At 43.9% G+C, this 23,571-nt stretch overlaps 7 protein-coding genes across 7 annotated transcripts; 3 read left to right on the top strand and 4 right to left on the bottom strand.

The window, feature by feature from the left end:
- Positions 1-1,089: 1,089 nt before the first annotated feature.
- EAF01_003338 (uncharacterized protein) lies at positions 1,090-2,914 on the top strand (the record flags this gene model as incomplete). Its single annotated transcript, XM_038911592.1, has 3 exons — positions 1,090-1,426; positions 1,483-2,787; positions 2,841-2,914. The coding sequence occupies 3 exons, from the start codon at positions 1,090-1,092 to the stop codon at positions 2,912-2,914; spliced, it is 1,716 nt and encodes a 571-aa protein (XP_038772827.1).
- A 1,585-nt stretch (positions 2,915-4,499) lies between these two features.
- On the top strand, positions 4,500-7,903 carry EAF01_003339 (uncharacterized protein). Its single transcript, XM_038911593.1, has 6 exons — positions 4,500-4,911; positions 4,976-5,003; positions 5,082-5,137; positions 5,202-5,451; positions 5,503-6,994; positions 7,048-7,903. The coding sequence occupies exons 1-6, from the start codon at positions 4,862-4,864 to the stop codon at positions 7,641-7,643; spliced, it is 2,472 nt and encodes an 823-aa protein (XP_038772828.1). The 5' UTR covers positions 4,500-4,861; the 3' UTR covers positions 7,644-7,903.
- A 42-nt stretch (positions 7,904-7,945) lies between these two features.
- On the bottom strand, positions 7,946-9,340 carry EAF01_003340 (uncharacterized protein). The gene is made up of 2 exons (XM_038911594.1): positions 8,953-9,340; positions 7,946-8,887 (listed from the first exon to the last, which is right to left on the bottom strand). Exons 1-2 carry the CDS (start codon positions 9,078-9,080, stop codon positions 8,518-8,520), a joined length of 498 nt encoding a protein of 165 aa, XP_038772829.1. The 5' UTR covers positions 9,081-9,340; the 3' UTR covers positions 7,946-8,517.
- A 1,385-nt stretch (positions 9,341-10,725) lies between these two features.
- Positions 10,726-11,670, top strand: EAF01_003341 (uncharacterized protein; the record flags this gene model as incomplete). The annotated part of the gene is made up of 1 exon (XM_038911595.1): positions 10,726-11,670. One exon carries the CDS (start codon positions 10,726-10,728, stop codon positions 11,668-11,670), a length of 945 nt encoding a protein of 314 aa, XP_038772830.1.
- A 2,028-nt stretch (positions 11,671-13,698) lies between these two features.
- EAF01_003342 (uncharacterized protein) lies at positions 13,699-15,177 on the bottom strand (the record flags this gene model as incomplete). The annotated part of the gene is made up of 1 exon (XM_038911596.1): positions 13,699-15,177. One exon carries the CDS (start codon positions 15,175-15,177, stop codon positions 13,699-13,701), a length of 1,479 nt encoding a protein of 492 aa, XP_038772831.1.
- A 1,367-nt stretch (positions 15,178-16,544) lies between these two features.
- On the bottom strand, positions 16,545-18,159 carry EAF01_003343 (uncharacterized protein; the record flags this gene model as incomplete). Its single annotated transcript, XM_038911597.1, has 3 exons — positions 16,545-17,623; positions 17,676-17,837; positions 17,895-18,159. The coding sequence occupies 3 exons, from the start codon at positions 18,157-18,159 to the stop codon at positions 16,545-16,547; spliced, it is 1,506 nt and encodes a 501-aa protein (XP_038772832.1).
- A 1,369-nt stretch (positions 18,160-19,528) lies between these two features.
- On the bottom strand, positions 19,529-22,660 carry EAF01_003344 (uncharacterized protein; the record flags this gene model as incomplete). The annotated part of the gene is made up of 5 exons (XM_038911598.1): positions 19,529-19,591; positions 19,646-21,277; positions 21,325-21,398; positions 21,456-22,580; positions 22,633-22,660. The coding sequence occupies 5 exons, from the start codon at positions 22,658-22,660 to the stop codon at positions 19,529-19,531; spliced, it is 2,922 nt and encodes a 973-aa protein (XP_038772833.1).
- Positions 22,661-23,571: the final 911 nt, after the last annotated feature.

Raw genomic sequence — 23,571 nt, forward strand, 5'->3', positions numbered from 1 at the left:
GAATGTGCCTCTATATGTGCAAATGCTGGATGCTCCTTCTTCGTTGAATCGTTGAATCATGACGATGTGATTCACATTCGGAGAAGATGACCGTTCTCGCCTCACAAGTACGGATTAGATGAGCCTCTCTGCGTTAATGAATTGGAGAACTCCAGTTTCCCAAGACTCGGCATGGCATGGTTTGTCCAATCATCATTGTCACTTTCGGTGGTTCGGAAATCCGGTAACCTTCCCAAACCCTCCGAACAAACCGAGGATGACTGGTACAAATTCAGTAGATACCCAGACTCCAGTAGATAGTACCGGGTAGGAATGATACATACTCTACATATTTCTAGGCATCTTTTGAGTCTGGTCAGGTGCTACTCGTAGGTACGAGGGATAACGAATCATATGAAAGATAGCGCGCCGAAGAGTCTGAACTTGGTGGCGGACTCCACATGCCAAATCTTACAAACCGAATTGACATTATTCCTCGAACACCAGTGGTGATGAAAAGTACAGTCTCCATCACAGTGCCACCGAAGTACCACCTAACCAGACCCACGATTGCACACTTTCAATATACTTCGTGATATGTGCCTTTGGTGATATGTAGACAAATCCATGTCTTTTTGACCTCTTTTCTTTCCACACCGTCCTGGAAAGCATGTTTACAACTAAGATCGAGGAAGAAGACCAATTGATCAACACGCATTAGATCAAAGACGTTGCGATAAAAGTATAGCTAGGTGTGAGTGAGACTCAGTGAGTGATTCATTCTAGATTGGCTTCTCTTGGTCAATTTGCATTTGATTCCGAGGGTTTTCTGTGGGCGCATGTTAATTCATCAATCAAATCAATCCTTTGTGATGAAGCGTTGGTAGAAAGTTGAGCTTATCTTTATATCGGCTCCGGTGCGTAATTTTATCCCTGTAAATTTTAGCTTGGAATCAGAATCCTAGCTTTTATCAAAAATAAAAATTCCCTTTCAATTTGTTAATTTGATATTTCTGACTTCCACCATACTTCTCCATTACTTTCCGCATTCCCTACAATCCTCACCTCCTCCATTTCAGGAGCTCTAGGAGTATGGCGTTAGCGACAAGAATGATGAGGTTACCGACTTCAGCTGTTGGTCTCCGAACTATCGCCCAACGCTCATATGCGACATCAAATCGGGTCCTTCTCTCAAGTGCGCGACCCAATGCTAGAGTCAATGTCAACAAGACTGCAATCTCTCAAATTGCTCAACGTACTTACGCAGATGTCGCTCCTGTTACTGTCAAGAAGCCAAAGCGATTTAGATTCTTGAGATATAGTTGGCGTCTCACATATTTGTCTTTGATCGGAGGAGCCGCTTATCTGGGATATGAAGTTTGGGAACTTCGACATCCAGAGGAGCAATTCCAGCCAGATCCCACCAAGAAAAACTTGGTCATTCTTGGTATGCACAATACGTGTCTCCACTTTCCATATGGATAGCTGACATCAATTGGCTAGGTACTGGATGGGGTGCTGTGTCTCTCTTGAAGAAACTCGACACGGAAAACTACAATGTTATTGTTATCTCCCCACGAAATTACTTCCTGTTCACCCCTCTTTTGCCATCATGTACAACCGGCACCGTCGAGCACAGATCTATCATGGAGCCCATCAGAAGCATAACCAGACATAAGAAAGCTGCTGTTAAATTCTACGAAGCCGAAGCCACCAAAATCGATCCCGAGAAGAAGACTATCTCCATCAACGACAACTCTGATGTCAAAGGAGCTTCCCACACAACTGAGGTTTCATACGATATGTTGGTCGTCAGTGTTGGTGCAGAAAACGCAACTTTTGGAATTCCTGGTGTCAAAGAGCATTCTTGCTTCTTAAAGGAGATCGGTGACGCACAAGCAATCAGAAAGAAGATTATGGACTGTGTAGAGACTGCTACTTTCAAGGATCAGTCTCCAGAGGAAGTTGAACGTCTTTTGCACATGGTTGTCGTTGGTGGTGGACCTACTGGTGTTGAATTCGCTGGTGAGCTTCAAGATTTCTTCGATCAAGATATTAAGAAGTGGGTTCCAGAAATTAGCGACAAGTTCAAGGTTACTCTCATCGAAGCTCTTCCAAATGTTCTTCCTATGTTCTCCAAGCAATTGATCGAATATACCGAATCAACTTTCAAGGAGGAGAAAATTACCATCAAGACCAAGACCGCCGTCAAGAAGGTCACTGATAAGACCGTCGAAGCCGAGGCCACTGGACCAGATGGAAAGAAGTTCACTGAGGTTATGCCTTACGGTCTCCTTGTTTGGGCCACCGGAAACGCCGTCCGTCCTGTTGTCAAGGACCTCATGGCACAAATTCCTGCCCAAAAAGACTCGAGGAGAGGTCTCGCCGTGAACGAATATCTCGTTGTTCAAGGAACCAAGGATATTTGGGCCACTGGTGATTGCGCAGTTGCAGGATATGCACCAACAGCTCAAGTGGCATCGCAAGAGGGAGCTTTCTTAGCCCGTCTCTTTAACACCATGGCAAAGACCGATACCATCGAACATGAAATCCAGGAGTTGAGTTCATCCTTGAACCTTGGTCCTGGAAATGCCGCCCAAGTTGCCAAGGATATTGAAGCGCATGAGAAGCAATTGAGAAGAATCAAGGATATCAAGCCGTTCCACTACACACATCAAGGTTCCTTGGCATACATTGGTAGCGAAAGAGCCGTTGCAGATGTTAGCTGGTTAAATGGTAACTTTGCTACCGGTGGTAATTTGACATATTTGTTCTGGAGAAGTGCATACTTGAGCATGTGTTTCAGCAGTAAGTTTCACCAAACTCTCAACTCCCGTTCATTTCAACTAACATGAATTTAGCGCGCAATCGTGTTTTAGTGGTTCTCGATTGGCTCAAGTCTAAGACTTTCGGCCGTGATGTTTCTAGAGAATAGATGATTAGAGGGAGGGGATAAAAAAATGGGTGGGCTGGTCGGGATAGATGGGAATGGGGAGCGCGTGTAACAAATAACGAATTTTCGGGATAGACTGGTTTTGGTTCCTTCTTGAACTTTGCTTTGGTGTTTTTTTATAGAATCTCCGGCTCGAGCTCGTGGAGAGTCGTTCGGGGAGTTCGAGGGCGCTGCTATAGTATACTTTGAGGATTGAATGAATATGATCATTTTTTTCCCTTTCTTATATGTGGTTTCAATATTTGGGAGTGTGATGTGCTTGATAGGTGACATCGGTATAGTATATATTTCTATATAGATGCTGGTTTCTGTTAAAAGCAAACATTGTCCCATTACCCCCTTTTTAGCCATAACTTAATCCTTCCCTTCTAATAAAGAATGCCCAAGCAATTCTCGTGCACAGTGCCATAGCCCCCATCGGTATTACAAGTGCCTAGTAGATTAACTGTACCGAGTAGTTTGCCCCTCCCATCACCCTCTAAAATAAGCGCGCGGGTCATAGAGGAAGCAAACTACATACGTACATCGGGTGTTCCACTCTTCTCCTGTTCTTCTACTGTCTGGTCGATCCCTCAATCGTAAAAAGAAGCTAGATAAAATTGATAGCTCCTCTTTCGCCACTGCACTGGAATTCCTACCCTTCAACTCTCTATCAGTGTGAAATGCTTGTTGAATTAATCGTAAAGAAAATCCCATTCACTCGTGCAAGGAAGAAAGGGTATTGATATGACCACTGACTTCCTCAATCCCTTAGTCCCTCGGAAACATCGCCAACGTGTAGTTATTCTGAAATCACCAAATATAGATATCCCCTCAAGTCATGCAGACAAATCTATACATGCAATAGGTGTTCTAGAACTTTCCAGAACTTATGAGCCATAAATAGATCTTTCTCGCCTTTGAAGTTATACAAGAGGCGTGGGTGCCATCATATATTTGTCTTATATGTAGTACTGAGGGGGGGAGTTTGCGTTCCTCTTTAGTGAACCATCGGATCGGATTTGCAGGCTTGCTGTTGGTCCTACAGGTGTTGCCGATGAACTCAAATGGGAATACATGGGAGGACTAATGAACTCTGAAAGTTTCAGAAATTGAAGTTAGGATTCAAAACCTATTGATGTATGTTTGACATATTGAGGAATACTGATGTAGAATGATCTTTCCTTTCGTGAGTCGGGTCCATGGGTGTTGGGTGTAGGTTTTGAACTTCATATCTCCTGATAACCTAGAGTTATTTGTAGTTGTCGGGTTATAGGTAAAGATAGGTAGGTATTGAGTAGTTAGTGAAATCAATGATAGTAAATGTATGAAGCACAGTCTATGATATACCTAATACAATCAATTCAGCATCAATTTTGTATCAATCAATCAATCAATCAATCAACCAATCCATACAAGGAATTCCATGACATTCTTTGCCATGCGAGGCTGACTTATGAATTGTATTATTGATACAATATTTCTGTACTCTCCCGTACCAGGCGTTGAATTATATGCGTGGCCTTCTCGTTGCCTACGTTATCGATTATTCACCCATTTTTATTTTCCTTTACCCCAACCAGTAAGTCGCCTTATAAACCAATTTACTACGTTCACTGAGCTGTGCTTATAAGCGGAAGAACCCAATAGAAAGATTCAAAAAGCTCAACCTACCAGATTTAGTGCGGTTCCGTCATATTCTAAGGACGCTACCTTAACTAATACAGCCATCTATCTTAGAGCTGTCTTGATCTCCAACACAACCTCTTCTTTCCATAAATTCTTACCAAAACATCCATTCTTCCGGAAAGTTCAATCTATCTTTCATCCACCTCTTCTTTCTTACTTTGATAAAGTTACTTTCAATATTGAACTCTATCACCATTTGAAAGGACAATCTACAAACATATCGGAATATTCGTTACGACTGTCAAGGTCAACTTTATCAAAATGTCTGCTGAACCCGACCACGTCGAGCACAAGAAGAAGGTCAATCTCAAGTCAGTATATCTCCATCTGCCAGTTAGTTGCCTGGAGGAAACACAACACTAACATCTCTGCTAGTGATGCATCTGGTGCTGAGCACAAAGCCGTAAGTTGATCCACCAACCACCACTACATGACGATAACAAAATCGAAATCAAAAACTAACTGAAGCTTCAAATTATAGAATGATGACACTGCAACCGCTATCTTAAAGAAGAAGAAGAAGCCAAACTCGTTGATGTGAGTATTTCCAGCAAACACCCCACTTCGACCGAAGATCTGAACTGACAGGCGGTGGCAACAGGGTTACTGATGCTATCAACGATGATAACTCTGTTATTGCTCTCTCCAACAATACTATGGAAACTTTACAATTGTTCCGTGGAGATACCGTTTTAGTCAAGGGAAAGAAGCGCAAGGACACTGTTCTCATTGTTCTTGCTGATGATGATCTCGATGATGGAAGCGCACGTATGAACCGTGTTGTTAGACACAACCTCCGTGTTAAGCACGGTGACGTTATTACCGTTCACCCATGTCCGGATATCAAATATGTGAGTATTCAAGAGTCTGCGGACATCTCCGAGATGCTAATATGTCAATAGGCCAAGCGCATTGCAGTCCTCCCTATCGCTGACACTGTCGAAGGTCTCACCGGATCTTTATTTGATGTTTTCTTAGCACCATATTTCCGCGAAGCCTACAGACCTGTACGACAAGGCGATCTTTTCACAGTTCGTGGTGGTATGAGACAAGTTGAATTCAAGGTTGTTGAAGTCGACCCTCCCGAGTACGGAATCGTAGCCCAAGATACAGTCATCCACTGCGAAGGAGAGCCCATTCAGCGTGAAGACGAAGAAGGCAATTTGAACGAGGTCGGATACGACGACATTGGAGGATGCAGAAAGCAAATGGCACAGATCAGAGAGATGGTTGAGTTGCCATTAAGACATCCCCAATTATTTAAGTCTATCGGTATCAAGCCTCCTCGTGGTGTTCTTATGTTTGGTCCACCAGGTACTGGTAAGACACTCATGGCCAGAGCCGTTGCAAACGAGACCGGTGCTTTCTTCTTCTTGATCAACGGACCCGAGATTATGTCAAAGATGGCCGGTGAATCCGAATCGAATTTACGCAAGGCTTTCGAAGAGGCTGAGAAGAACTCGCCTGCGATCATCTTCATCGACGAGATCGACTCTATTGCACCAAAGCGTGACAAGACCAACGGAGAAGTCGAACGTCGTGTTGTCTCTCAATTGCTTACCCTCATGGACGGCATGAAGGCTAGATCCAACGTTGTTGTCATGGCCGCCACAAATAGACCTAACTCCATCGATCCTGCTCTCCGTCGTTTCGGTCGTTTCGATCGTGAAGTCGACATTGGTATCCCTGATCCAACTGGTCGTCTTGAAATTCTACAAATCCACACCAAGAACATGAAGTTGGGTGATGATGTTGATCTCGAGCAAATCGCCTCGGAGACTCACGGTTATGTTGGTTCTGATGTTGCCTCCCTCTGCTCCGAAGCTGCCATGCAGCAAATTCGTGAAAAGATGGATCTTATTGATCTTGATGAAGATACTATCGACGCCGAGGTTCTCGACTCCCTTGGTGTTACCATGGACAACTTCCGTTTCGCCCTTGGTGTTTCCAACCCATCTGCTCTTCGCGAAGTTGCAGTTGTCGAAGTTCCAAACGTTCGCTGGGACGATATCGGAGGATTGGAAGAGGTCAAGCGCGAGCTCATCGAGAGCGTGCAATACCCCGTCGATCACCCAGAAAAGTTCCTCAAGTTCGGTCTTTCTCCATCTCGTGGTGTCTTGTTTTACGGTCCTCCTGGTACTGGTAAGACCTTGCTCGCCAAGGCTGTTGCCAACGAGTGTTCCGCCAACTTCATTTCCGTCAAGGGTCCAGAATTGCTGAGTATGTGGTTCGGTGAATCTGAGTCTAACATCAGAGATATTTTCGACAAGGCTCGTGCTGCCGCACCTTGTGTTGTTTTCCTTGATGAGCTTGATTCTATCGCCAAGTCTCGTGGTGGGTCTAACGGCGATGCTGGTGGCGCTTCTGACCGTGTCGTCAACCAACTTTTGACTGGTAAGTTTATTCTTGTTTTTAGCATGTGTGATTGGAAGCTAATCTTTACATAGAAATGGATGGTATGACCTCGAAAAAGAACGTTTTCGTCATTGGTGCTACCAACAGACCTGAGCAACTTGACAACGCTCTTTGCAGACCTGGTCGTCTTGACACCCTTGTCTACGTTCCACTTCCTAACGAGAGTTCTCGTGCTGGTATCTTGAAGGCACAACTCAGAAAGACCCCAGTCGCTGATGATGTTGATCTCAGTTACATTGCATCCCGTACTCACGGTTTCTCTGGTGCTGATTTGGGATTCATCACCCAGCGTGCCGTCAAGCTCGCCATCAAGGAATCTATTTCTTTGGACATCGAACGCCGCAAGGCTCTCGAGGCCGCTGGTGGTGATGTTGACATGGAGGAAGAGGATGTTGAGGACCCAGTTCCAAAATTGACCAAGGCTCATTTCGAAGAGGCCATGTCGCAAGCCAGACGATCCGTTTCTGACGTTGAAATCCGCCGATATGAGGCATTCGCTCAGAGCATGAAGAGCTCCGGGCCTGGAGCTTTCTTCAAGTTCCCGGAAGCTGGTGAGGCCGCCGAGGCTAACGGAGGAGGTGCTGGTGGATTTGGTGATGCTGGCAACGACGACAGTCTTTACGACTAAATTTGTACTCTTAATACCATATTTTAACGTCATTTTACAGCATACATGAGGAGCTAACGATTGGGAGGGCATTTAGCCCGGTGGGCTTTGACGTAGAGTCTAGAGATTTCTACAGAGCAAAGTTGCATTCATGACCCCTAAAATTCATTGTTTGAAGGGTTGGGAGAGAGGTATGGAGAGTTTCATTCATGGCGATATGTGGCCAAGGTGGTGCCATTAGCATAGAATACCTTATAAAAACATATTTTGTTACAACTTGATCTTGCATGCACATTGAGTGAATTGATTGGTATAAGATATGATGATCTGTAAAGGCGTGTTGACATAAAATCTTAGTCCTGAAAACGTCGATTGGGTATGTATAGAGCCTCGACTATTCTACATGATATTCGTCCATGATTCTCTTGTGCAATAAATTTAACGTATACGCCCAGAACATTCCCGGCCTTGTAATCCCTCATCAATCCCAAATCCCAACTGTTCTTTTAAACTCCTAGTATACTCCATAGGTAGTTCACCCATCGCTTAGAATGAAGTAATCACTGCACACCCACTGCCCATACACTCGTTCCTTGCCTCTGCTTTGACTGTGTCGTGATATCTTGATAAATGATGTAAATAATAGAGGTGGATCTGGGAGAGTTTTTTTGGAAGTCGATTCCGATTTTGTCCATACATCCATATCGAATCCACCAATTCCTTTCCTTAGATGTCTGTGTTTATATCGAGAGGGCCCCAGAACAAAGGCAGGTTGCTGCCAGTGATATGTACCCTTCCCCGCTTCTTCGTCTCCTCTTTACGCCAATGCTGATTCCTCATCGCTCCTCCTTACTCAACTCCCAGAAATGCAACGACCCCCCAGACGTTTGGGGGTTCACTCCACAACCTCACAGACAAGCTCTAATGACTCCCTCGTGATCCTTACTCCTTCGTCCACGACACTTTTCGGCAACGCGAGACTTTGTCCCCTCTCGCCTCTCCCTTTAGGCGCGGCGTCTTTTTCTTTTGCTTCCTTTTCCTTCTTGTCTGAAGATCCGTTGGTGGAGGGATGAGGGGATGAGTTGGAGGGATCGGACGACGAGAGTGCAAGTGTATCGGCGCGGATATCTTCAAGCACTTTGGCGATCAGCAGCGGGAATGTAGTGTAGTGTCCTGAACGCAGGAGGGAAAGCGCGTGATTCTGGATAAGGGTTGGCCAGTTTGTGGGAGAGGAGTGGAGGGAGTGAAGGAGCGTTTCTTGGATTCTGTGGAGGAGAGAGATTAGTTGGGTTGTGGATTGGAAGGAGAATGGGGGAGGGCAGAGACGTACTTGGCAACATGGCCATCCTTTAATAATATGGAATTTATCTGCGAGCGCAAATCTGCATCTTGGGTTGTGGGTGTGTAGTTCGCGGCGCTTTTTGAGACGCGCACAGGTGTGGTGGGTTCGGAGGCCATTGTGATGGGGTGTGTAGATTTGGGGTTGGATAGATGGGATTTGCTATGGTGTGCTTGAACATATAGGGACGGGGCGATAGGAGGAGGAGTTGTGGGAGATTTGGGTTAAGATGGTATGAGGAGATAATTGATAGTGTAGAATGCGAGAGGAAACTTGGGGTATGGGATTCCAAAGAAGAATGGAAATTTGGGTAGATATTGGACTTGGGCTGTGGAATTGATGGCTTGTTATATATTTTCTGGGACCTCGTCGGCGAGGCTGGATTGAAGGCTGAATTTACTTGTGTGTTGGACCAATGAGGTAATCGGATGGGAATTTGGTGATGATGTGGGGTAGGATTAGTATTTTGATAGAGACAGTTCGGTAAACGAGGGGTTTGCTTTCATAATCAGATTTGCAAATTGCTTTTCTTTCTCAATGATTCTCTCATATTATTCTATTTTCATTTCCATTGGAATTATGTACACCTCAAAATTCTAATCATGGCTTTCACTTCTGTTGTCTAACTTCAATCCGGACATTCTTATATATATACATCAATAGCTGAATCAGCCTCAGCTCCAGGAATACGTTCTATATGGGCGAAGCGTATTATTATCATCACACCCATGAACCATTTCCTCATCCAATGAATCGCCATACTATTTTCACACTCTATCATAAAGTGAAACCTTGAAACCCTTTCACAAGTTTCATAGGCAAACAACCACACAATGTCTATCCCATTCCCATCTCTTTTCAAACGCTTTGCTTCAATCCATTGCAATCCATTGGACGAGAAGATGACTGTGCCTAGACGATGAGAATGGGCGCTTCATCCAATGCCATGTTGAACACGGGAAATTCTTGTAAGCCATGGCATTCCTGTATGGAAAGACTGGATTCAGATACTCGCAAGGTCGAATCAATGATGTAGGTTTCCTTTCTTGACCTATTGCCTTTCTCCGGAGTGTTTGATCAGCTTGCTCCTTGGATCGTCTTCTTCCCGTTGATTGTATTACTCCTTCATGTACTTTGACCTTCTTATATATTCCCTTCCTCTGTTTCCTCACCGTTTGTTTCTTCTCTAGAAACAGCTTTTCTTAGTGTATCTCTTTTCTCTTTTCGCGAACCTGTCATGATGCACCCAGCATTCATTATGCACTATGCCGTTGCCACTTCATATCAAATGAACAGCTCATCGCTATAACGGAACGGGGACCAAACACTAGAATATCGGAATTTCATTTTCCCCCTTTCCTCTCAAGAACTGCGTCATCAGTTGGCAGGTACCGTTCTGGCACGAACTATCTTTTCAAATAGCATCATTATTTTTTCAAAATCGTAAAACTCAACGCCCGGTTGGGTTGTATCAGACAAAGTACGTCGCGAAAGCAAGGCTCTTGTGGTGTGTTGATTCGGATTATCCAGTACAAACGAAGGATCTCAAACTTGACGAGTTTCAACACCTAGCAAACTATTTCAACTCCCGTCAACACGAACTGCCTGGAGAGCATTGTTCTGATCATTCTTACGATACAATAATTGGATATATCATCCAACTCAAGATTTCCACTAGGACGGTGATCCAGGTTTGGGATACATTCAAACTTTTTTTCTTTGCAAGACCTGAAGGTCTGCAGAGATATCACCAATCAATTCAAGATGAGGCGGCATGTTTTAACGACCATTACTTTCTTATTTTATATTCTACGTCTTACGAACGCCTTGTCACTTGCAAACTTCCAATTGGTCTCACCAACTGCAGTTTCGTTGGGTTGTTTTGTGGAATATAATACTTTGATCAAAGATTGCAAATTATCAGACTTCAACGATGGGTGTTCTCTCGATTGCCAATCATCCTTAACTTCAAAAGCTACATGTGTTGGTGATGCTTGTTCGAAAGATAATGTAGGACCCAATACATTATTAGGAATCGTCAAAGGTGGTGGAATCATCGCAGCTTTATGTCCGAATATCAAAAGTTCTACTACGAAATCAACATCAACTTCGACTACTATAACGGAGACGAAAACTTCGAGTACAAGTGTGAGTACTACATCGTCGAGTTCGCAATCGACTTCAACTCCAACTTCAACTCCAACCCCAACTTCGACTTTAACTTTGACTTCGACGTCATCCGAAAGCTCTAGTTTTACTGCTGCTACAACGACATTTTCTGCGATTCCTACGATGACCCAATCTACGACTAGGCAGATTTCGAGTTCCTCTCAAACTTCGAATACTCCAACATTATCATCACCATCTACTTCCTCAAAATCCACAACATCGGATTCTTCAGAATCAACCTCTACTTCTTCCAATACGAATACGATCACAGACACAAGCACCAGCACAACGCTGGCCACGACCCAAACACAATCTTCTACATCCGCATCTACAAAAACCACAGAAACAACATCAAAATCAACGACAACAACCGCAGCATCGAAAAATGGAAATGGGAATGGGGTTAGTGGGGGCGGAAGCCCTTTTGATATCGATGCGAATAGTGGTAGTTTGCCAACCGATTTTGGTAAAATATCACAAAGATGGATCGCGGGCGTGGTGTTGATTTATGGGGGATTGGGTGTATGGTTTCTTATTTGAGATGTGGGAGATTAGAATATATGTAGATTATGGGGATTGGGTTGGAAACGATAATGTTTATAAGAATTCTTAGCGTTTTTGTTTTGTTTGTGTTTTGTACGATTAGAGGTCCCGGGATCCGACAGGTCAGATCATCATGCCATTTGGATTGAGAAATGATTTAGAAAGAGATGGAGAGAGGCATGGCATGGCATGGCTGGCGCGATATGTATATTATTTAATGACTTTATGAACAAATTTGAGAGATGGTGAGGGAGGTGGGTATGGGTATGGGTATGGGATATAGAGGATGGATTATATGGATACATGGGTTGAGGTTTGGATACTTGAATTTGATGCTGGATAGCATGGGATGAGACTGAATGGTTTCATACAACAGAAACAGAGATAGGTTATGAAATGCAAGTAAGCAAGTAAGCAATAACTAAATTAAATGCAGACATTGTCTTTACACCGAACTTCCCAGAGCAAGATGAAAGAATCTCGGTAAGTCCCCGCGCGCTGGCTACACACACGCTGTGAGCGAGCGAGTGAGTGGCAGCATTTCTACATACACACTTCATTTCCATTCTGCTGATGTATCTTTTCCTGTTCGGCAAAGCTCTCGTTTCTCTTTAAATAGTTACTCGTATCGTGAACTCGGAAAGTGTATATGTCTACATGAATTTTCTGAGCTGGAGATACTAACACTTTTATATATACACACACATATATATAAATAGAGATATAAATAGAGATATAGATAAAAACATAAATAAAAACATAAATAAAAACATAAATAAAAACATATACCTCATACCCTACAAATCAAACCCCGACTATTCTAAAATCTATAATGAATCTCTAGGATTGTTTGAATATCAGAATAGTATCTATTTTGAGTACGAATAAATGAATGAATAAATGAATGAAAATAAATAGAGACTTACTACTTAATGTTTAGTATTTAGTATTTAGTATTTAGTATGTAGTATGTAGTATGTAGTATGTAGTATGTAGTATGTAGTATGTAGTATGTAGTATGTAGTATGTAGTATGTAGTATGTAGTATTTAGTATTTAGTATTTAGTATGTCGTACTTAGTATTACTTGACATCTTGTGAATAGGTAATAAATACTAACTGATTAGGGTTGAGGTTCAAAAGGAGATGAAGATGGAAATGAGGATGAGGATGAGAAAGAAGCGGAGATAGGAAGGAGGATGAGTGTAAATTGGAGAGTGTGTGATTATATATATGTACGAATGCAAGGAGACCAGACCACACACCATGTACGGACTCTGAAGGCGGTTGATAGTTTATAGTTTCTACATAGTTAATAGTTGGTAGAGGGCCAGGAAGCTTTATGTGTGGAGGGTAAGGAAGGGGGTGACGAGAAAGAAGGATAGGGGTAGGAATTGGAATTTTGAGAATTTTGGTTAGTTAGTTTTTTGGGTTGGTTTGGTTTGATTCACAGTTCACAGTCCAAGGTTCAAATATGGGTGAGTGAGGAAGTAAGAGAAGAATGATGAGAAGTTATAAATAAATGGTACAGCAGAATAAACTATACGTTATACGGAGGAAAGTCATAGTTATAGTTTCGTGTATTCATGCTACCTATCGACATCCACCCATCCTCTTTCATCCATCTATAAATATTCTACAAAAGATAAAAAATAAAAGACGAAAAAAACCAAAGATAGATATCAATCGATATTTGATCCATCTATCCCTCCATCCCTCCATGCATGAATACATCCACACACAAACATGTGTAACTCCCCTTCCAAATTTCAAAAATCGCCAAATTCAACCGCAAGTGTGAGAATAATGCAATAAGTACCTAATACCCAGTACCTAGACAAATCTCCCAATAAAAGTAATCTGAACCTTTTTCCTCAACTCCAAAAATATGCCAGATATCTCATCAACAACGACAACAACGACAATGACAACAAACTCATTCACAGTTTTCTCTCTTCACCCCTTCATCCCAATCCCATACACATAAGCAACCCTCCTCTTCCCAACCCCCACAATCACACCTCCCCTAAAAGAAAACACTCCTCTTCTTCTGCACCTTCGCCATCTTCTTACCACCAAAAAATCCGCTCGAGCTAGCCGTCCCACTCCCCGGCGCTTGCAAATACGGACTATTAATCTGGGCTTGCGGTCTCGCCTGGGACGATGAAGGAGAACCAGCCCCAGCAAATCCACTCCCCATCCCCATCGCATGGCCCGCCGGACCCGGGTCGGTACTCATCGGTCTCGCGGGCATGGGCGCACTATAAGGCGCACTATACGGCGTTGTAATCGTCGGTCTTTGCGGCATCTGCTGCGGCGCAAACTGAGTTCTCTGACCCGGATTCGCATTCGCATTCCCATTCTCATTCACAGGCATCACACCATACTGTTTCCTTAGACGTTCCGTCTCTTTTGCAATCTCAGCATCTCTTCTCTGCTGTTCCTTTTCTTCCTGCTCCAACATCTTCTTAATGCGCTTCTCTTCTTCAAATTCCATGCGTTGACGTTCCCGCTCCTCGGCTTCCACCAACGCTTTGAGACGCGCGGTTTCAGCGTCAATTCCCCACTGCGTGCGTGCGTTTACTGTTGGCGAGGGCGAGGGACCCGTTGGAAGCGGATGCGAAGTTCGACGGAGCGGAAGACCGGGCATGATTCCTCCAGACATCACGGGAGACATAGAAGGCCTACCATTTTCTCGAATGATAGAACCGCTATTGTTGCGTTTGCTCGACGCCCCCGGAGTTTCATTGGGTGAACTGATATTAAACATTTCGCGACTGGCATTGAAGAATATATCCTTGATCACTGCAGCCGATAATAAGAGTATGACTTCCAGACCCTTGAAATCTTCAACTTCAACTCGATGCATATTAGGTTGATAGATAGTGAGATCTTTACCCCCTTTAAACATAGCCACTGGGATATCCGGCTCCTTATTCTTTTTCCCTTCGGCCGTCTTTCCGGATAGGAAACACGACAAATCCTTCGAGAACTTCCCATCTTTCTTCCACTTAAACGCCACTTTCGGTGTGAGCACCGAAAATGCAGGATCGCTCTGACTACGATCGAGGGCTGACGCCGACGGGGCGCGGAAACTGATCTGAGGCATCTCGAATTCCCAATACGCCGAACTATTCCACGAGCCCGGGATTTGCTTCACCAACACTTGCTGATCCGGATTGTATAATTCGATTGTGAAACTATTTGGCACGATTGGGACGGGCGGGGGCGGAATGCCATTTTGCGCTCGAACTTCGGCCTGGGAAAGCGTGGGTTGCGTCCATTCGGGCTGGACCAATACTTCAGCGTAGAGAACGTCGGGATTGCAGGAATCGTAGAGAGCGACGGCGTAGCAATTTTTCGAGGCGGGCAGATTGGTATCGGGTCTGCGGAAGATGTATTCAGGTTGCAGATCGGAGCCATCTTGACGGAGGAAGATGGGAGTGGAGAGAGGGGTATCGGTCGAAGCTTTGAAGAAGAAGGTGGGGAGGTTTTCGTCAAGCATGATGATGTGATGGAGTTGAGAGGGGCAGCTACAGGATGCGTGTGGTTGGTCTTTCAAGGCTTTTCAAATCGTGCAGAAGCAAATATAAAGGGACGAGGTGTTAGGTGTTTCTTGATTATCACTCTGAACAGAACACAATTGTTAGTAGTAGTAGGTAGCTAGGTAAATACGATGGATCTCGGCACCATTGCCAATACGATTCGTATAAAGTTAATATGCGAATGATATACTCGTACCTATAACCTTTTTAATAACATTTCAACTCAAGTGCCCAAGGTGGATATCCATTACCCTTTCCGCAGGGCTGTGAAGTATCTGAAGTGCCCGTAGATGAGGCTGAGCCCGGAAGGCTCACATGCATTCACCACGCGTAAACCATTGTACGGAGTAAAGAAGATGTCTTGGAATATTCCTTGATGAATCAGATCTGCAAACAATTCTCTGCTTCATCAACGTTTATTGGTTCGATTAGGTTTCGGCATCGTTATCCCCAAAGCCAATTTCTATTTTTACATCGTTGATCCTTTAGTATTGTAGTCCATTTGCTTATATAAGCTGCTTTCTATATATCATTAGTATCGTCACCAGGGAGTTGAGCATGCTAATTCGCTACCTCGAAGTTTGGTCCTCCATGATGTTATACTCAGGTTACGTACTTTTCTACCCGAGGGAGGCTTCGCATACTAATTAGTATCTAGCAGTTCCGATAGTAATCTAGATAGGCTTTCTCCACGTATTATACGAGAAGTTTTCCAGATGTTTATCAAGTGCTTCAATGCTGACTACCTGCTAGACAGGATACCTAGATCAAGTAGTCGAATATTAATCCCTACTAATCAACATGAAACCTAACTAAAAAACTCAAGTCAAGACAGAAAAGTCGTCAATTGATAATTCTCTGTACATCTCTGTAGATTTCGGCCGGATATCCAATAAATCTCCTTTAATTTGAATGGCTTCCTAATCCCTAGTGTTCCTTTTCCACGCAAGCCGACCCAGCCCCTCTCAGCTTTACCTAAGGAAATTGTCCCAAGGTTGACTTGTCCCTATCGGCTACCCGTATGTCCCAACCACGAGTTTCATCCAAGAACTCCCTTCCACAGTCAAATTCGACCAAAAAACCGAGTGTTCAACCATTCATCTCATGATACGCCTCATATAAAAAAATATGACTAAAAGATACTAAAACAGCTAGCTTGCCGAAAAAATAATAAACTGTATTGACCCTGAATTGTAATTTCCAAAATTCCGTTTCCAATACACATACACTATCCCAGAAAATTGGTGATATCGCCTACTTTCGCTATGCAGTGTAAAACAGTGCAGCAACTCCAAGAAATAATGTCCAATCCAAATATTCGACTAGATCATATAATGCCGCCAGGAGGGTCGTATATGGAATTGTTTCCACCGCGACCACCATTTCTACCGTCCAGACCTGCGCTTCCAGGAACATCTTGTATTCCAGGTTCCGTATTGGGGCTGATTTTTCTCAACATAAACATAGGCTTTTTGCCTTCCTTGTCGAGTTGTTTGAATAGAATCAGCGGTTTTTCTTCCATACCCAAACATCTTTCTTTATCCCCATAGACGATGTATAAAGCGTATTGTTCCCAGGGTGCGTTGATATTGTATTTTTTTAATGCAGCAGGTAAAACCTTGTAGCAGGGGTCCTCCATACTGACGCGGAATGATTTGAATATTTCGACTGAAGCACCACCCCCACCAGAAGGTGGTTCAAGGGCTGGCGTTTGGGCTCGCCGTGAGGGTGCTGGTTTGGTACTGTCGCGAGAGTATGTCGATGGGGGATATTGATCGTTATCGTTCTGAGGGAAATTGCTGCGGCCTGGTGTAGGTTGTTGATCAGATCGGTACGAGCGCGAGGCCAAAGTGGATCCACTCATATGAGAAGGAGGGGAAGTCGGAGAGGGCTGATTGGGCGAAGGTTGTCCAGGTGACAGTGATTGAGAGCCGTTATTTATAGCATTGAGGTGTGAGGAAGAGAGAACTGCCCGCTCGGCAGCGTTTGCAGGATCCAGAGCGTGTTCCATCATAGATCTATCCTGGCTGGATTGTAAATTGAATGTAGGAGAAGCATTCTTTGGCGTTGATTCCAGAAACAGCTTTTTTGTTGAGAACTTCCGCGAGAGCCCGCCTGATTGACTTGAAGAGGGAGTAGGTGCAGGAGGTGATATCATATTGTTATTATCGTAAGAATATAGGTTTTGACTGTTGGTCCCAGGAGGATGGTATGGCAACGGCTGCCCTTCCTTATGCATTCGAAATACCGGTAAGAGATCTTCCCTCAATCGAGTGTACTCAGAAGTCAGCCTTCGTAATTCCATCTCTGCAACGCTCATTCGTTCGTCTCGTAATCGTAATTGTTCGACAAGATTTTTAATGTCTTTGAGTGTCGCCGTGGCATACTGGGCCTCGGCGTCCGCTGCTGCAAATGAAGTCAATTTGATTATTCGGTACCATCCAATCGACCAACTCACAAAGTGGCACATAGTGGTCACTCTCAATAGGCACATCTTGCTTAATCTTGATGTCGTAAACGTTCTTAAGAATTGTGAGTCGATGCCCCACACTTGCTATTCCCATCTCCTTTAGGTCGGTATGTTGTAATGCTACCAATGCTTCCCCAACAATTTCGTTTTCTATCCCACTCAATTAGATAAGAGGTTGAGGACAAGCAAGATTGCTTTGAAGCATACCTAAGAATTGATCGCCATACTGCCGCAGTCCCAGACTACCTACAAAATCGGCGCAATCATCTGCAGTCCATTCCGTTATGATAGAATCTGGCAAAGAATCCATGATGCCATGGTTACCATACGTCGTTGGGGTGTGTTCGCTGGAAGAAAGGCCATCGGAATCCTCTGAATCGTTGGCGGGGACTGGGGAACTGTTATGCACACTTCTCTCGTACTCGTCGTCCGCATCAGATTCTGGATATGCTGTGCCGGACTCGAATGCCATAATTAAATTTCAAGAGAAAAATGGTAATGTTGCGCAAAATAGAGCAAAAGGCTTTGTCGCGGCGATTCAAACCAAGTTCCTTACAAGAATCGTAGGTGCAGATGAAGTCGCTTAACCTTCTCTGAGGGCGAGGTCAAAGCTCTGCGCTTAAATCTATGGAGGAGGAGTAAGAAGCCGCTGGTGGGTTCGCCGGTAAGTTAGCTTTCCTCTTTTCTTTTGATGGCTGATGAGCTGGGTCGCAGAGTGAGCACAAAGTAATAATCGATGGTTCAGAGCGAAGCGGGCGGGTTAACGGGTTTCTCAGTGGATGAAATGAGGGAACGCCTCAAATGGTAGTAGTGCCGTCCTATGAGGGTGAAAATGTATCAGGATTAGATGACCATTAAATGGTGGTATTCAAAACAACTTTGGTATCACACATCTGAAGCCAGAGAAGCTGACATCAGATTGTCTAGAAAAGTAGGTGAGAATGATCACTGAGGGTGTATGAAAACAAGTAGTACCATATCACGACTGTAATTTGCCTTATGAGTGTGGTAGGTTGGTAACATTACCTCCGTGTATAATAAATCTTACGTCCAATATGACAATAATAAATGAACGACCTTCTAATTTCCTCACAGATTCCCACCCAACCAGCCACAGACAGCAGCATACAATATCCAGTGAAATCATGACATTACTTCAGACTAGGATCTATACGTTAACCAACGAATGGTACTTCGGAGAAATTAATTGGCCATTCCCTAATTTGGATTCGCGAGCGTTAAAATTCACCTAGGGGAACGGCCCCATAAATATCCTCATAGTATTTAATGTAAATATGTATTGATCTTCATCATCATCTCGTTAGTCCTGAGAAATAGCTGCAATTCGCGCGATAGTCGCCGTTTCTTTGCTTATTTGACGATTATACTGTGCAAATCATATCACTTCATGCACATCACCTACAGAAAAACAATGCATGTAATGCAGTACTTAAATCACGATCTATTCAAGTTTTATCGAAGTGGACGAAAAGTTTCGTACTACATCATATGTATGTGTGTGTGTGTACCTTGAGTGTAGCCGCGAATAAAAGTAATCTTTTGATATATAGACTCATCAAGAGCATTATAAAAGTATATATAAAAAACCCCCAATCAAAAATAACAAGCTGACAATGCAAGAAGGACTATGTACAAGGTGCCCTTGCCAATGCTGAATGAACAAATCTTTCAAAGATCCAATGTTGTGGTATAAGGTATCCCCTCCCCCATTGCCAAACCAACCCTCCTTTTTCCCAGTAGCGCCAGAATTTGTGCCCAAACCAGCCCGGCCTCATCATAAATTCATTGATTCATGTTAGATATACAATTTTATTTGGCGTTCATCTTGAAGATTGTGTCCTCATTTTGCGAGCTAACCAGTCACCAAGCATTCCATCCAAGCGCTATAATATAGTCAGTATAATTTTATATTGATTTCCACGTCCATCAAGACTCACATTGGTTATATCCGCCAATTTGGCATTCTCTTCTTTGAAAAGATTACCCACGACTGGATGGTCTGACCCTGCTGGTACTACTCCCGATTTATCGTAGACAACAACTAGTAGATCTCTGATATCTGTATCATCATCAAAGAATGTCCTAAGGTGCGAGTCACTCCATGTAGGTGTCGATGCTGAAGTTGTAGAGCTTCCAGTGCCCTTTTTAACATCGTCAGTGTCAATCAGTTCAGGTGAAGGTGAATGTGATGACGACATCGGTGATGGTGGCTCTTCTTGGCTAGAAGTATCTACCATGAGTGCTGGTGGATGAGAATTCGTCGGTGTAATTGGAGAAACTTGTACTGGAGATTCCGACAATCTCTCTTCCATAGCACTACGATTTTCCGTTGCAGGCGTTGCGATATAACTATCGGGGAAGCTACCCGGAATAGGTCGTTGAGCCTGTTCACCTGAGAAACGAATAGGCTCTTCAGCTTCGGACTCTTCAGAAGTTGAATCAAAGTCATCCAATTCGACTCGAGCTTTCGCTTTCTTAGCTTTGACAGGTTTGGGCTCTGAACTGCTGGAAATTGCGGAATGTAAGATCTTGGATATTGGCCCGGGTGACTTGGGACTCTGAATAGTGGGTGAATTGGGAGTTTCCTGTTGGTTTGAGGCCGCTGTTTGTGGCTCAGGCTGTACCAAACGCAATGAAAGCCCTGGCGCCGAATCGGCTGCGATTGCACGCTCGGAAATCGTTGCAAGTTGTGGTTCTATCGACCTTGCTTCTCTCGCGCTTTGCTTTCGACTTGGTGACGTTTCCGGTCGCGGTTGTTTTTGCAGTTTGCCAGGATGCTTTTGCGCTTCTGGGCTCGATTCTTCGACAGATGCGAGATCTGAGTCCTTGCTAGGAGATGGAGATGATGCACGATTCTCGCTTGAATGTTTGCTTGATGACATCGAATCTTCGAGGTCATCATCTTGGTGCTTCGATTTCTTGTCTTTTCGTTTGAAAAGCCCGCTAAGCATTCCTGGTTTCTTCTCCTTATCTTTCTTCTCCTTCTTGTCCTTCTTATCATTAAGCTTGTCTGACACAAGGTCTTTCTCAATTCTATCAAGGCTCGGCCTCTGCTTCACTTTCTCCGAATCATTAGATGTCCGAGTTGAAGTGCTAGAATCATCGCGAAGTAGATTTGGTGTAAGTGTAATCTTTCGAGTCTCCACCGTATCATCTTTGAAGAATGAATCCGTGTTACGTAGAGTACCATTCCTAGATTTGCTACCTTCCGACTTCCCTTCAAGAATCTCGTCACTGCTTCTAGTTGTGTCCAAGCTGGATTTAACGGTCGAATTGTCACGTTCTGGACTTTCAGATTTGACTTCGCGAAGTTCATTGTGCGGTTTGAGTGGCTCTATTGCAACAATCTCATCATCCTCGACGGTCTGCTCTTGCTTTTCAGTCTGTTGTTCTTGTTGCCCGTAAAATCCTCCATCGCCGTCATCTTCGTCAGTAGAGTAGTCAACATCTGAAGCCTCAACATATGTCGGCGCCGTAAATGTCACAGTTTTGGCATTTCTTCGTCGGATTGCTTTCTTCAGAGGGTTCTTTGACTTCTCCGCTTGATCTCCCAACATGGCCGATGTAAGCTATTCATGTTAGTGATGCTTCGAAAGCTACAAAAAATATCACGTACATCAATATTCCTATGCTTGTTAAGTCGTGCTAATCTTTCAGTGGGCGTCTCAATATGTTCTGCTGGTAAGTAACCTGTGATTGGCAAGACTGTTAGTGACCATGGTGGAGATAATTTGTGGTATGACTTGCCTATACTGCTATCCTTGACTACCCTGACGAGCCACCAATAGCTGTTACTATCGTCTAGTAAAACCATTGTGTCTCCTTTAGTTGCATTGGCTTGGCCTTCTACTGTAGCGACGAAAGTATGGAGCGCGTAGACGAATTCGAAATCGATGTCCTCTGATTCTTGTAAGCACTCTCCACCCCATCCGGAATCAACAAATCTAGAGTCAGCAGCATATGGAATATCATCATCATCATCATCATCATCATCCTCGTAACATAGGTTCTCCTCGTCTTCGGAACTTTCGTATGGTATGGTCATTGCCCCGTCGTAGTCATAATGATCGAAAGCCGGAGTCTGGGTAATATCCTGGTCTGAATCATGCATTGCTGTGAGCTGGTCATGAAAATACTCCTCATTGTAGTCCTGGTCATGTTTCTCCACGTAAGGTCCATACTTTTCTGGGGTCACTGGTATGGGCGCATCGGTGTCGTAATTGGACGTAGTACTATTCGCCCGGTCAAGATACTCACCTAGATGATGATGATGATATTGAATTTCGTGAGCTACCTGGCTCAAGTCCATATCTAGCTGGTCGCTCATGGGTTGTAATGGGAAGAAAGTGGGCGGCTCCACGAAAGGGGATGAACTTTCGCCGCACGCTTGTGAAAACGACGAGGAGCTTGCCCGAGAAAGGGAGTCGGACCTAGAAGGCCAAATTTTGGGAAGAGAATACCCACCATCGTCGATTGACGGGGAGCTTGAGATCTTGTCCATCATGTCATCATCCATGCTATCGTCTCCCTCAGCGTCCGCCATATCTCCATCCTCGCCCCCAGAACCTGACAACCCTCCATTCTGAGCAATTGCCAAATCGTCTTGTTGATTGTTTCCATTCATTGCAGCGTTGCCTCCAGCACCCGAATCGTCACTCGCGTAATCTTGTATCATCTGCCCTTCGCCATTGGCCCATTCTCTTGAAACTCTTGGACTTCTATGTTGTTCGTCTGCGACTTCTGCTGCGACTTCCCGCAATGCTTCGGCCTGGTGTGGAGCAGGCGGCCCAGTGCCTGATGGTGCTGTGTTTGCATGTTTCTTCGAATGGTCTTGCGCCGACGGGGCATCTTGGTCTTGAAGGTCAATTGAATCTAGAAAATCAGTTATCATTGAAGGGAACGAGTGAGACAATTAAGAACGAACCAGCGCGAATGATTTCCGGGCGCGTCATGTCTCTATTGTATCGTGAGGTCGCAGACCTCTAAAGAATAAAAAATCTGGTTCTCGCAGTGGTTTATCTAATTACCACTTTATGAGATGATTTGTGACAGGCACGAGCACAGAGATTACGATTAGCATCCAAATGAAACCCAGCAAGATTGCTCTGCCACATCTAAGTGTTTAAGAGGGAGTGAATGTGGCAAAAGAGCACCGAATGATTGTTATAGAGTCCAAAAGAATCGAGCGTTTCAAGCAGTTCTCGTGTTGTTTCCAGGGTTGCTTTTTTCTCAAGGTTAGGAGACCGAATAATGAAATGACAATCGAGCCTTAGCACGGGGGCTGATTAGGAGGATCGACTTTCAAACCAGCAGGTCATTAAGAAGAGACTTTTTTTTCTAATGGGAATCAAGAAAGGAGTGTTTCGAAAAGTAAAGGCGGTTTGAAAGTTTAAAAGAAATAGATGGATCGATCAGAAAGTAATGAATAATGAATTGAAACTATTATGACCGTCACTGATGTAATACGATGTATGTGGTAATAAGTAAGTAGATAGATAGATATCTAGGTACTGAAAGAAGTGCAGTGTGTACTGTAGGAAATCAATCTAGAACAACTTTCTGATGAAATATCTTTGAAAGAGGTTGATTATTTACCAAAATGTTTCAGTTTGATTACAATCAATTTTTACTACAATGATTATCAGATATAATAATATAAGTTATGCATGATTGAGCTAGGGACGAAATGCCAAGACTCTCCCTCCTGAGAGTGTACTGTACAATAGTTGTACCGAAAAGAGGTGGAGAGGTATATATAAAGAAAAAGTATAGCTAATTGGACGACTCCTGCGTAAAAGACTGACGAGAGTGAAGAGTGAAGGAGTGAAGAGTGAAGGAGTGTCGGAGTTACCTACGTACCCAA

Source organism: Botrytis porri (genome assembly GCF_014898465.1).
Source record: "Botrytis porri strain MUCL 3234 chromosome Unknown BPOR_004, whole genome shotgun sequence".
Taxonomy (NCBI): Eukaryota; Fungi; Ascomycota; class Leotiomycetes; order Helotiales; family Sclerotiniaceae; genus Botrytis; species Botrytis porri.